This window comes from Microtus oregoni, unplaced genomic scaffold, assembly GCF_018167655.1.
Source record: "Microtus oregoni isolate MIOR12 unplaced genomic scaffold, Mior012 000018F_ref0000195, whole genome shotgun sequence".
Taxonomy (NCBI): domain Eukaryota; kingdom Metazoa; phylum Chordata; class Mammalia; order Rodentia; family Cricetidae; genus Microtus; species Microtus oregoni.
In genome coordinates this window covers 5,785,155-5,798,882 of record NW_024543077.1, presented here as the reverse complement: position 1 = coordinate 5,798,882, position 13,728 = coordinate 5,785,155, and the positions used below count along the sequence as shown (strand labels likewise).

The following is a 13,728-nucleotide window of genomic DNA, read 5'->3' as shown; positions in this document are numbered from 1 at the left end:
AGTTGATTAAAGTAGCCAACAAAAACCCAAAGGCCATGGATTAGAATTCAGCTGAGGATGCTCAGTTACTAGTGGGCTGTACACAGTGGCTCTTTACATAGCCCGCTTTTCTAACGCCTGCCTTTCCAGTCCATTTCTGTAGCTCTGAAGTTTACCTCCTCAGGATGAGCAAACAGGCCCCTCATTCTTGTTATTAAAAAGACATTAAGAGTTTGGAACAGGCTTTGACCATAAGACACCTGCTGAGTTTCTTCAATGGTATAGCGGGGTCTGTTTTCCTTGACCTTGTCTTCCCCATGCAAATGTTTCTCTCCTAGAAACCAGCTGCCTCTTTTATGTCTCCCGAGTTGTGTGCACTGAACATCAGGGGTCAGACTCCTGAAGCCAGCCCTCACACAGCTGCCACAAACGCCAAAGTTAAAGGTCTCACTCGTACTGTGGTCATTTGGTGCAAATTTAAAACTTGCTGTTTTAACAGATCCCTTTGCTCTTGACTCCCATGGACTTTCTACCACTGATTCCAAAAACATCCAGAAAGAGGGAGGGAAATGATTTAAAAGCCTTTAACTGATACGGGATACTCAATAATAATATGGTGAGAGACCTTTTTAAAACTTTTAAATGTTTCAACTGTTTCAAATTGTAGGTAAACAGGTTAACCTCGTTTAAGAGATAGGGGACTGAGGAAGGAGGCGAAAGGCTGCTCCAGGCGAAAGGAGGCTCCTGCCTCAGCGTGGGTGTAGCGGTCAGAAAAGGTGTCCGCCTGTCTGGCAGCATCAGATCTATGATGGTAAAGATACTGGGTCAAATAATGGAAAAAAACATGATAGAAGCATATTAAATTAGTCTTCAGGTAGGAAATTAAAGGCCAGTTCTTCACGGAAAAAGACTAAAAGGTGTTTTGTTTTTGTCTTCCTGGCATCCTTGTGTAGCCCAGACATGCTGAGAAGACACAGCCAGTGTCCCAGCAGTTCCCTTTCTGGCCACATCGCTCCTGTTTCTGAGTGTTCAATCTAGGGATTTTTAGCTCTCCTTTATTGTCAAGTGTCTGGAAACTATGAGAAAGCTTCTTTTTGCCTTTGAAAATGTCCCTGTCATGTATATCAAAGCTTGACAGATCCTCAGAACTGACTGGTTTCAGTGGCCATCTCCACTTTCTTGTCCTGTCTGGAGAGCATTTCCTACTTGCTTAAAGAACAAAAGCCATGTCTTCCAAGCTGTTTCCTATGTTGTAACCTTGGGTCTGATCATCTCACTAAACTTAGTTTGCTTGGAACTAGAGAGATGACTTAGTGGTCAAAAGTCTTCACTGGCCTTGGAGACCCAAGTTCAGTTCCCAGCACCTACATAACTCTCACAGTCCTCTGTGACACCAGTTCTCAGACTTTGTGGACTCTGCACACACACAGTCTCACACGGGCACACATTCATTAAATAAATAAATGTTTGTAAATAAATTGACCGGGTTACCGTGGGGTCTCATGAGAGAGAGGTGATGTTTGCTTTGAAGTAAGACACAGAGGCATGTGGCTTTTCTGTGTTGTTACTGGGAGCCAGCAACTAACAATATGAACATCAAATGGAGAAACATCAAAATCAGTTCCAGATGTTGTGTTTTTCCTATTTGACGTTGGAGTCAGGACTTTCTTCATCACTGCTGAAAGCCTCTTTGACTATCAGTTCTGAGTAATTTCTAACTGGCATTTTACTGTGAGGCTCCGCGAGAGGATTGCCGTTGGAGTCATACCCAAACCATCTCGGAGGGTTGCTGGAGCTGTATTCCTGATGCTGGACCACAGCGGACATTCTGTGAGCTGCCGCCCTGCAAGAACCATGCTGAGCGTTAGCAAGCTGCAGAAAAGGAAACCCTACGGTTTTCAAACCTGACCAAATTTGGAATTGGAAACACATTATCGCCAGTCACATTCAAGGCAGAGCTTCGCTTTTGTGAGAGAAAGTTGGGAGTTGTGTAAAACGATAGGGCACCCTAGGGGAAAGGATCTGTAGCTCAGCCAATTCAGGGCTTACCAGGCAGTGAGGATGTCCTTGTCCGGGCCAAAGAGCAGGAACACGAAGTCAAAGCGCATTTGAGTTCAGGCTCAGCCTGATGCAGCTCTGGTTTCTTTGATGGAGGAACAACCTGATCTCCCTCCCCTCCCTGTGATGGCTGACAGTGTCAGAAAGGACCTTGTACTCAGAGCTCACAAGCCCCTGTGGATGCAGGGTGGACTCTACTAGGAAGGAAGGCCCATGAACTTGCTAAAAGTCCATGTAGTTTTATCTCCAGGATATATCTTTCTTGGAAAGTTGTCACTCAAATAGGTTCATAGCCAAATGATTAAAAAATATTGTTAGACTTTCTTAGGAAGAAATAAGAAAACAACACACGTGTGCATGTGTATACACACAGATACACATTTCATCTTTGATGAACAGAGATGTAAAAATTCATAGTCAAATGCAGCAGCACATTAAGATCACCTAGTATAATCAAGATGATTTCATGGCAGTGATGTAAAGATGGTGTAACATGCAAACCAATAAACATAACAGAGCATAAAGAGACTCAACTCACAGATTAGTTCAGTAGATGTAGAAATGGCCTTTGACAACGTTAGATATCTATTTATGACAAAGACTCAAAAGCGAAAACTACTAAGGGTAGAAAGAGCATACCTCAACATAACAAGACTACGACAACCTATAACAAGCATACTAATGGGGGGGGCATTTCCTCTAAAATCAAAAATGTGACAAGTGTCCACTCCCTTCACCCTTCTTCAACATCATGTTTATATTCTTAACCACAGCAGTAAGGCAAGAAAAGGAAATGAAAAGAATATAAGGAGAAAAGGAGAACTCAAATTATCTGTACACAATATGATCATGCACTATAAGAGACCCCAGTGACTTTTCTCAGTAACTCTTAAGTCTGATAAATACTTTCAATAAAATATCCAGTTACAAAAAGTCAACATCCAAAGCCCAGTAGCTTTTTAAATATACCAATAACATACAAAAATAAACTAGGGATGATCTCATTGATGATAACTGAAAAGCAAACACGTACGTGTGTGCAGGCACGCACACACACAAGAGCCTAGCAATAAACTTCACTAGGTAAGTAAACGATGTCTACAGTGAGAACTAAAATAGCGAACAAAGCTGTGGCAAGCCTGCCAGCCCTGTCTTTGATGCAAGGACATTACACTCAGAGACAGCAGTGCCCTTGACTTTCGGGGAGAATTTGTTTAGGGTTAAAGGACTTGAAAGTTGATCCAATTATCTGTCGCCTGTGGTTTCCGAAAGCACTGGTTTTAAAGAGTTGTGGCTCATCCATAATGGGGCTGAGAACACAGTGCTAAGTTTGGGGATGTATAAATAGTGGATTGTGTAATATAGTTCTTCAGTCAGATAGAAGCTGGCGTAAATTCAGTGCTCCTTAATAGATTTGTTAAGCCTTATAAAAGTTATGAGTGTATTATGCAATGTACTGGTTATCCATCTGGTCACGTGACAAGAGGTTCTGTGAAAATTATGGTATTAAAAATAAAACTTAACCAACAGTAGGGGACTGAGAAGAATCACAAGGAAGAAAAGTCGCCAGGGTTTGGCCACTGCTTGTGGCAGTGTCACGGGAAAGAGCGACAGCAGCCAGGCCCTTATCCACGGCCACAGGAAGTGCACGGGGGACATGCATTTCTGTGTGCTCTATTGCGTGTGTGTGTGGGGGGGGTTATAGTCCTCACCCCAGCTCTTCCGCCATTCCACCCACAGGCAACCTCAACTAAGTAGTGGGTCCGTGGCCCGAGTAGGAAGCAGCGAGGCTTCGGAAGGAGTCCACTTCCCCTAGCCCCAAGTTCTTCCAGTCTGGGGTCAAAGAGCTGCTTTACTCCGGGAGGGGAACCGAGTGGGCTGCATTTCAGCAGCAGAGCTACAACTAAGAGGTAAGGAGCAGAAGTAACTGGTCGTCTGCTTGACCATAGACAGGAAGGTGCTGAAAGTAAAAGCCTTCTGTGAAAGGAATATAAAACCATAAGGTGAATTTTAGAAGGGCATCCCTGGTTCAACTCAGAATGTTGGTTTCAGTCAAAATGTAAATGGTTGCATCTTACAAATGGTACCGCCACATGCCACGCTCTCCCGGCGTTTCCTATGGTACCGCCACACGCCACGCTCTCCCGGCGTTTCCTATGGTACCGCCACACGCCACGCTCTCCCGGCATTTCCAATGGCGCCTCCACACGCCATGCTCTCCCGGCGTTTCCTATGGCGCCTCCACACGCCATGCTCTCCCGGCGTTTCCTATGGTACCGCCACACGCCATGCTCTCCCGGCATTTCCTATGGTACCGCCACACGCCATGCTCTCCCGGCATTTCCAATGGCGCCTCCACACGCCATGCTATCCTGCCATTTCCTATGGTACCGCCACACGCCATGCTCTCCCGGCGTTTCCTATGGTACCGCCACATGCCACGCTCTCCCGGCATTTCCTATGGCGCCTCCACACGCCATGCTATCCTGCCGTTTCCTATGGTACCGCCACGCGCCATGCTCTCCAGGCGTTTCCAAGCCCTGCCGAACCCAGCTCTTACTTACGCGGAGATGGACATGCAGTATTGCATCTTGAGGATCCGGAGTTGTTTGCAGCCTATTTGAAGGTGCTGAAGGATCTGGTCTGTAAGGAGGATACAGCCAGAGATGTCCAGGATGTGCAGATAATGGCACTTTGCAGATAACGCCTCCAGACCTCCATCAGTAATCTGCACACAGCCAGAGGAAGAGCAGTTACTGAGCAGCCCTGGCCCGCAGGATAGCAGTATTTTAACTTAGGGTGCTGTAATAAAATAGGATAGATTAGGTGGCTCAGATATCAAGCACTTATTTCTTATCCTTCAGAGAAGCTGGGAGATCCAAGACCACGAACAATGGCTGCCCCTACAGTGTGTGGTGAGGTGCAGGGTTGCAGATAGCTGCCTCATACCATGCTCTAGTGGCACGGAGAACTCCAACCAGCATCCCCTCATGACCTCTTCTAAACCTGTCTACCCCCCCCCCAGTCCCCACTGTGTGGCATTGTTACGTGGGCTGTTAAAGTTGGACATTGGTGGCCAGTGTGGGGGAGGGGACAAGCACTTGGCCATAGCAAAAAAACCAAGGCCTTGGCAGGCTTTCAGGCTTTCTTTCCCTAGTTTATGTAGTGAGGAGCAGCAGGCCGCTTCCCACCGCCCAGCTAGCTTTACCCAAAATAATTACATGGAAACTGTATTCTTTTAAACACTGCTTGGCCCATTAGTTTTAACCTCTTATTGGCTAGCTCTTACATATTGATCTAACCCATTTCTAATATTCTGTGTAGCACCACGAGCTGGCTTACCAGGAAAGATCTTAACCTACGTCTGTCTGGAGTGGGAGAATCATGGCGACTGCCTGATTCGGCTTCTTTTTTCCAGCATCTGTTCTGTCTACTCCGCCTACCTAATTTTCTGTCCTATCAAAGGCCAAGCAGGTTCTTTATTAATTAATCAATGAAATCAACACAAAACAGAAGACTCCCACATCAAGTTTATTCCATGATAAGCCAAACCTGAGGTTTAACTACTTCCAAATAAGAGTAGAAGAGTAAATTGCCTCCAGGGACACGACGGGGAGTCGCGATCTTGTTCTTTTTCACTTAAGCATGCCCTGGTCTGGACGAGAAACGCTGTCAGTTTTCCTTTAGCAGTGAACACTTGTCCATACTTGTGCAGTGGGGCCTTCCATGCTTGACATCGGTGAAGCTCTACCAGTGTGGAGATGTATGCTTAATAGCATTGTATTGCAGACCTACAAACATACATTGCCTGAAGCTCTTCTCCATACGGGATCCAGCTTCCGTTAGAAAGGTCTGAACATCCCAGTGGCCGGTTCCAGAAAGGCAGAGTGGGCATGGGGCAAGAGGGAGATGGACAGATGCCACAGACAGTGCAAGGCCCACTCAGATGGATCTTGGCCGTGTTCCGTGATCTACAAGTCTGTCCAGCTGCCCTGCAGAGCTAATTCAACTCTATTGCTAGTTTACTTCACTGAGTTGGGGTTCAGCTCTTCATTTATAGATGAACTGAAACTTGCAGAGTAAACGAGATTACTCTCCCCGAAGGAATTTTCCCAACTGGATTTAATTTCCTACTTTATGCATTAAAAACACATACACGATGAGGTTTAGCTCATTGCTTTTTTAACGTAAAGTTAAGAAAATGATGCAGAAAAGCCCTTTGGTTTGAAACGTATACTTTTTAAATATGGGAAAACAGATGCTGTCATTGTCTAAGTATTCCCCGTTTCTGGAACATGCTTGGACCCAAGGCTCTGAATTGTAACTGGTTCTCACAAAATTCCTCAGACATCCCTGCCGTGCTGTCTGGGTCTCTGCAGACCTGGTGTCGCTGAAAAGCCTCCTTCAGCATTATAGGACAATGAGGTGATGGGACGTGGAGTGGGAGGGTTTGACAAGGCCCTGAAAAGGAGCCCTCGTCCATAGTTCGGAAGTTCTGTGTGTCCAATAGGGAGGTGATGTCTGGAGGGTTATGACTCAAGGGCTGGAAACTAGGGGCAGAGAGGAGTTGGCTAACATCCCCAACTTTCCTGGGAATACAAGATCCTGGCCTTGGCTCACAGGACAGATTGTTATTCCTAACACGGCTCCCTTGTGTCTCTGGAAAACTCTTTTGGTTTCTTTAAATTTATTTCCTATTTTGGAAGAAATAGAAGCGTATTACCTTAAAGATTAGCGAAGGAGAAACAAAGTTACGAATATGCCACCTTAAAACATAACTACGTTTGAACATTCTACAACATGTCTTAAGTTCTGGGAAATTTGAAAAAGGTATCAACATGCTAAAAACACTACCATCTTCTGCTTGACCTCTTGTTCCCTGTGATGCGTTGCTGGCTAGAAGCAGCTCAAGGAGACTGTAGGAGGGCAACACCATGTCCAGTCAAAGAACTCCTCAGTTGAGGACTCACGTACAGGCAGCTCTGAGGGGAGGCAGCAGGTGGCTGCAGCCACATGAACAACCCCAGCAGTCACGGGTAGGAGAACCAACCAGACACCGGCCCAGATTGCTGACGCATTGGCTTGGGAGCAAATAAAATGTGAGAGGTCTGGGCTGCAGAGACGTCTCTGGGGTTGAGAGTGGGTACACCCTTGCAGAGGACCTGTGCTTGGTTCCAGCTCCCATACCAGGGTGCTTACAACTGCCTGCAGTCTAGCTCCAGTGGGAACGGCGTCTGTGGGCACTGCAGCCAGGTGCACACGCCTCCACACTGACACACGTACACACACACACACACAATTAAAACTAAAATATTTTCTAAAGTTTAAAAAGATAGGCATTGCCCAAGCCATCAATCTCAGGGGGTGATTGGTTGCATAGCAATAGATTATATACATTATCCAACATCACATGTCGGGCATCTCATGCTAATATATGATTTTTAAAAATCCATTGATCATATTTCATAACCATTATAAAACCTCTGTCTTATGACTATGTTGAAATTTCTAAACTGAAAGGATTTCCAAGATTCCATTTCCTAATAGTTTTGTAATTTTCTGATGAGTGCCGCCAGCTAGGGACCGCGTGTGCAAACGCATAAGGGCTCCAGGGTGGTCCCCACTTAAACCACGGCTTCTCCAGTGTATTCGTGAGCCTGGCAGTCTCCCAGTGGGTGCTGGGTTCACCCAGGTGGCTCCTCCTTCTCAGTCGTTAGCTCCAGAGAACGCCTAGACTGCAGGAGTGCAGCATCCTGAGCTGGGGGACTGGCTGGACACCCCGGCTCTGCTCCAGTCGCCCTGCAAACAGGGTGCCCCTCGGTGCCTCGTCTTAGCTGTCATTTTCCCCTTCGGGATAAAACCCACGGGTGAGGCTAAGTGGCTCGGATACAGTATGAGGGAAATCAATGTCTGGTGAAGACTTCTTCCACTCTGGGCTTTGTGGGTGTCTGGTGGAGACTTTCCTCTATGGCGGCCATTCTGGGCTTTGGGGAGTACTGACCTCATTTGGCCTTCGATCTCTCTGCAAATCATGCTTCATGGCACTTGCTGTGTATGAGTGTGTTCTGTTTCAGACAAGTCATAACCAGCCTACAGAGATTCTGCGTCCTGACGCCTACACCCCCAACACAAATGTGGTTAACAGTTACCCCTTGCCTACTTGAGATTTTTTTCCCTCAGGGATGAATTGAATAAATATTTCATTATTGTCATTGATTTCGCTCTTTTCCCCTTATTCTTTGTTTCGGGCATTTTCTTTCCTTGGCATCTCGGTGCCATGGAGATGAGGGCCCAGCCCTGCCGATTGACCTGGAGGTGAGGAGGCTCCCGGGAAAAGCCAGCCTTCCCAGAGACAGGTAGAACAGACACTGAAATCGCCTGTGGGCAGCTGGAATGGTGAGCTAGACTCTCAACATACTTTATGGCCCCTCAAAAACAACATGAGTAGAATTAATTAGTCAAAGTGAAGCGAGTGAGCCACCAGATTGGCCCAAATCAATTTCCTTTTTGCTTCTGAATCAACTAGCACAGCCTGGATGGGAAGGCCACGCCCAGTTCTGACTGTTCTGAGGAATCCACTGCGCTTCCCTTTTCTTCCCCTCCTGTTAAGTACAGAGTGATGCTTTCGATGTCAGTTCATCTATGTCGGATATTCTTTACTGAAGGTGCAAGGGGAATCCCTTAGCTTCTAGAGGAATTCTGTCTCTGTAAAGAAGGAAGCCTCTCCTCTCTTCTCAGTGCTCTTTGGAGCCTTTGTTAGCAGAGCCTCGGGAAAGCCTGCCCTCATCTTCTGCCTACTTGGTGCTGGAGCTGGAGCAGTTCCCCCGAGTTGTGCCGTGAGCTCTCGTGGCCAACATGCAGAATCAGGTGGCCACTGCAGCTTCTCTTCCAGAACCAGGTGACACGGACCAGAAAAACATCGTTTCCCTTGTTCTGACTGAATACATTATTAAAAGAGATCATGTAGCTGGGCATGGTGGCACACACCTGTAATCTCATCACTTGGAAGGCCGAGGTAGGAGAACAGTGTCTAGTCCACAGACAGTCTAGTTCACTGACAAGTTCAAGGCTAGTCTGGCCTAAGTGTAAGACCCTGTCTCAAAAAAAAAAAAAAAGTTTTTCCTGTCAAGTTTCTGGCTTTAGTTTGCCCCTGCTTGCCACATCTTCTCCCCTCCTGCCTCCTCTTCTTTGTCTGAAACATTAGTGTGAAGACTTAGGAGGTTCCAGACCCTCAGTCCACTCAAGCCAACAGAAAAGCAGCTGGATTTGCAGCCTGTCAAGAGTGCACAGCCCCTGAGAACCCGGCGACGCTGTTCAAATAGAAGTTAGCGGGTGTGCGTAGCAGAACCAGCTTTCAGCGGCTTGCAGTTCCCAAGCATTTTCAAGGTCTCTTTCTTCTGCCTATTTTAACCACCTCCACAATCTCCCTGATAACATGTTTGGATTTTTAATCTTCTGTTTAGAGACTTCCTTGCTGGTCTGAGAATGCTCGACAGGCCATTTGTGATGAGCAGTGGAGGGCTAGCCCCTGAGCGGAGGCTGTGTGTTCAGTGTGGGCCTCTCCTACAGACCGTGCAGAGGCTGGGTTAAGAGTTCTCCATCTTTCTCTGGGGGCTGGCAGAGTCTCCTGCTTGAAGGGAAGTTCTGGATGCTGAGTGAGAAGAAAACTTGCCTACGTGTTTGCTCTATGTGTTCAGGGGCCTCGTTTCCCCTTTCACTTTGGTGCCCAAACTCACAGTTAAACGTGGTGTTTCCCACAGAAACTGTCTGCTGCTTTACTGTCTCTAGATGGTGACAATTTTGCTCTCCTGGAGACGTTTGGCAGTATCTGGAGACATTCTTGGTTTTCAAGATGGAAACCCAAGGTCCAGATGCTAGGGGCCCAGTACCTAGAGGGCAGGGGTGTTAGCTATCCAGTGGTGACAGGACCACCTCCTCCTTGCAGAGAACTGCCTTGTCTGGAGCTTCCACACTGTTGGGGTTGAGAAAGCTGGATTGAGAAGGTGGTGCCCAAGCTTCTGGTTTGGTTGGGGAGGTGCACCCCGAGGTATGGGGCAGAGGAGACCTGGGCCTCTGCTCTTCCAGAATGCTAACCAGGCTTGACTTTAGTCTCCTCCCAAGGAGTCTCCTCCCTGAAGTCTACGGGACTGCTAAGCTTAAAACCCATCAGGTGTTCCCAGCTTTCTCTGCTGTGGCGTGGGGTTCAGAGCTGTCTTGGGTCACCTCAATTTGTCCAACTATTTTCGAGTTCCCCCAGTCTCGCTGCTTGTTTCCTTTCCTAATTTTCTTTTCCAGATGGGCCCTACTGTTCAGCTGCAATTGTGATAGGGTTTCAAGAGAAATTGTATGTGTATGTTTGATCTGCCTTGTTAACCCAGACTTGGGTTTCTATAAGACAAAGAAAGTAGGTTATGTTGGACTTTGAAAGAAATAGTCTATCTTTCAAAACAAAACACAGGACTTCTGTGACCATTTCTGACCTCTTTATACACGGAAAACCGCCCCCCCAAAATAAGTAATTTTACGTGCCAGCCATTTGCGTATTCTGATGGCTGGCAGTGGGCAGTTCCCTCCCCGCAGGCATTTGTACAGTCAGTGGTTATAGTAAGCATTGTGTCTTTTATAAACGAGTGTCAGGAAAGTAGCCAAACACTTGAAATTAAGCCTGAAGATGACTCCATGCCCCTTTGTTGGAATATGGGGACACGTCTGACCACCCCACTGAAGGGTCTAAAGATTTAACCCGTTACTTCCCATGCTGTTTATTATTTACTCTGGCCCAAAGTCAGTGAAGTTATGTGTTAACACTTAGTATTTTTTTTTTTGCCCACGAGATAGGTCAATTACTTCTGTCTGGTAGAAACCCTAACCCGATGTTCTATCTGTATTGCCCTGTAGGATAGTAACCAATTTTAGATCTAACCTGAGACCCATAATTCAACCTTCTTTCTTCAGTTCCTACCCAGTGTTTTCTAATGCTCTATACCCTGACTTTATTTCTCTCATTCATGAATCAAATGAATCTCTAGTACATAATTAAGTTTGCATGAGAATAATGTTTTAGATGTTTTTAAGTTCTACTTTGGCACAAATAAAATGCTCAAGCTATTTCCAGTTCAGCGACTGGAAGAAGCATCCAGTGGTCCCAGCCGCCGTGACAGAAACAAGGGAGTTCTAGGTCAGGTCCGGTCCCTGACTGCGGCCCTGCCTGGCTCCGCTCTCAGCACTGCCCTCTGACTTTCGCACGTACCTTTGGACATCCCGCGATGTTGAGAGACGTGATTCGCGTGCAGAAGATGGCTACGGTTTTTATAATTTCGTCCGTGAGGTGGGTACAGAAGGAGACATCGAGGTGTTCCAGGTGCAGCGAGGTCCTACAGTACGACTGGAAGAGATTCCCAAGGCTGCAGGGTTTGCTTTGTGTCCCCCTTTAAACTTTCCCCCCTTACTTTCCCTTAGTCTCTGTGGATCCAATACTGTGTCTGTCTGCAGCTAACTCACCTGCAGTGGTTTACTGCGTATTCATCTGGGACCCTTCGATATAGATTTTTGCCATGAACAAAACAACTAACAAAATATTACATCCAAAATCAGGTTAGCAAAAGATACACGTCAAATTATAAGTTTATCAATACTCAAATTCCTGCTAGCAAAATCCAGTTTTTCTGAAGTCACTCATGATGAAATGTGATTGGCATATCAGTAATTAACAGGTTATATTTGTCCAGATGATTGGATAAAAGGGGCTGTGGATGTGAGAGCAGATGGCAGATACGTTGGGGGTGATGGTGGAAAGAGCATATTCTTTTTATTTTTTCCCATTGTGTACAACCTAGGAGAACTTAACAAACACTTTTGGAACCCCCATTTCTCTTCTAATTAGTGTGAATAATACCTAGAGTGTAGCATTATTCTGAATTGCCAGCACGGTCATCTGTCATAGAGCAGCTCACCGCTTCCCTACAGCAATACCTGGACGGCCATCGGTGTGTGGCTAACGATTAATTGGATAATGAAAGCATGCCACACAGAGACACTGGGATTTGTTAGGCCATAGAGAAAACTGACATCAGGAAATTTTCAGGGAAGTGGTTGAAGCTGGGAGGTATTGAATTGAGCAAGGTAACCAAGACTTAAAAAGCCAAAACCCACATAGCTCATCTATGGACCTTAGTGTATGACGTCCATCTGTGTTTAAACAAGTGGAGGTAACGCGGAGCAGAAGGAGGCCATGGGGTGGGGTAGGCAGGATGAATGATACCAGGAGGGGGAGGGGACAAGGAAGAGAATCAACAAAAACAGAATTTGCTTAAAAGTCCCACACTGAAACCCAGTACTGTCTGTGCTAATGTGCTAATTTAGAAAGACTCTATAACTCTGCAGATATTATATAAGGACAAAATGAGGATCTGGAGGAATGGCTCAGCAGTTACTGTAGAGGACCACAGTGTGGTTCCCAGTTCCCAAGACCAAGGTTCAGGGAATCCCATGCCCTCCTTTGGCCTCTATGGGCGCACACGCACACACACACACACACACACACACACACACACACACGATGGAGGGAATAAAAATAAAATAATAAAGTCTTTAAAATAAAAATGATATTCAAAAAACAAAATGATCCACAAAAATAAAGCTAAATGTGTGACTGTAAAAATAGAATAAACCAAGACAAGTGGAGATCAGATGCCATGACTAATTCCAAGTGATACAAGAGAAGTCTGCCTCACCACAGTAACCATGGCAACCATCAGCCACTCCCCCTTCACCACTGTAACCATGGCAACCATCAGCCACTCCCCCTCACCACTGTAACCATGGCAACCATCAGCCACTCCCCCTTCACCACTGTAACCATGGCAACCATCAGCCACTCCCCGTCACCACTGTAACCATGGCACCATCAGCCACTCCCCCTCCACACCACTGTAACCATGACACCATCAGCCATTCCCCCTCCACACCACTGTAACCATGGCAACCATCAGCCACTCCCCCTTCACCACTGTAACCATGGCAACCATCAGCCACTCCCCCTCACCACTGTAACCATGGCAACCATCAGCCACTCCCCCTCACCTCTGTAACCATGGCACCATCAGCCATTCCCCCTCCACACCACTGTAACCATGACACCATCAGCCATTCCCCCTCCACACCACTGTAACCATGGCAACCATCAGCCACTCCCCCTCACCACTGTAACCATGGCACCATCAGCCACTCCCCCTCACCACTGTAACCATGGCATCATCAGCCACTCCCCCTCACCAATGTAACCATGGCAACCATCAGTCTCTCCCCAGGTGCAGTGCACTCTGAAAAGTGCTCAGGTGCTTAGAGTTCTCTCTACTTAACCCTTCACCATTAATTTTACTTTGAGCATTAGATTTGGCAACTCTACTGGGTTCCTAGATAATAGCTCTTATTTTTATGAAACTGGATGCCCATTGGACTACATGCCAGCCTTGCTTTCGGGACTGAGGAAGGACTTGAGTGTCAGGTAAACTCATGGCTGTCGGACTGATGCTAACATGAGTGCCTCTCTCCCTCCGCTTCTGCCTCTGTTTTTGTTTTAGAGCTAAGGATGAGGAAGAGCTAGTGCACAGATACAGAGAAGGGGACATTTAGAGGAGATACAGTCTAGCAAGGCACCCAGCTCTGGGCGGGGAGGAGTAGTTAATAGGA

General features: G+C 46.6%; 1 protein-coding gene across 1 annotated transcript in view; it reads right to left on the bottom strand.

Moving 5' to 3' along the window:
* Positions 1 to 1,620: 1,620 nt before the first annotated feature.
* Positions 1,621 to 13,728, bottom strand: part of LOC121458647 (dynein regulatory complex subunit 6-like) — a 169,199-nt gene continuing 157,091 nt past the window's right edge. Inside the window, exons 19-21 of the mRNA XM_041667951.1 lie at positions 11,288 to 11,422; positions 4,602 to 4,765; positions 1,621 to 1,822 (exon numbers count right to left, since the gene is read on the bottom strand). Coding sequence (XP_041523885.1) covers positions 1,621 to 1,822; positions 4,602 to 4,765; positions 11,288 to 11,422 — 501 coding nt within the window. The remainder of the gene's footprint in view (positions 1,823 to 4,601; positions 4,766 to 11,287; positions 11,423 to 13,728) is intronic.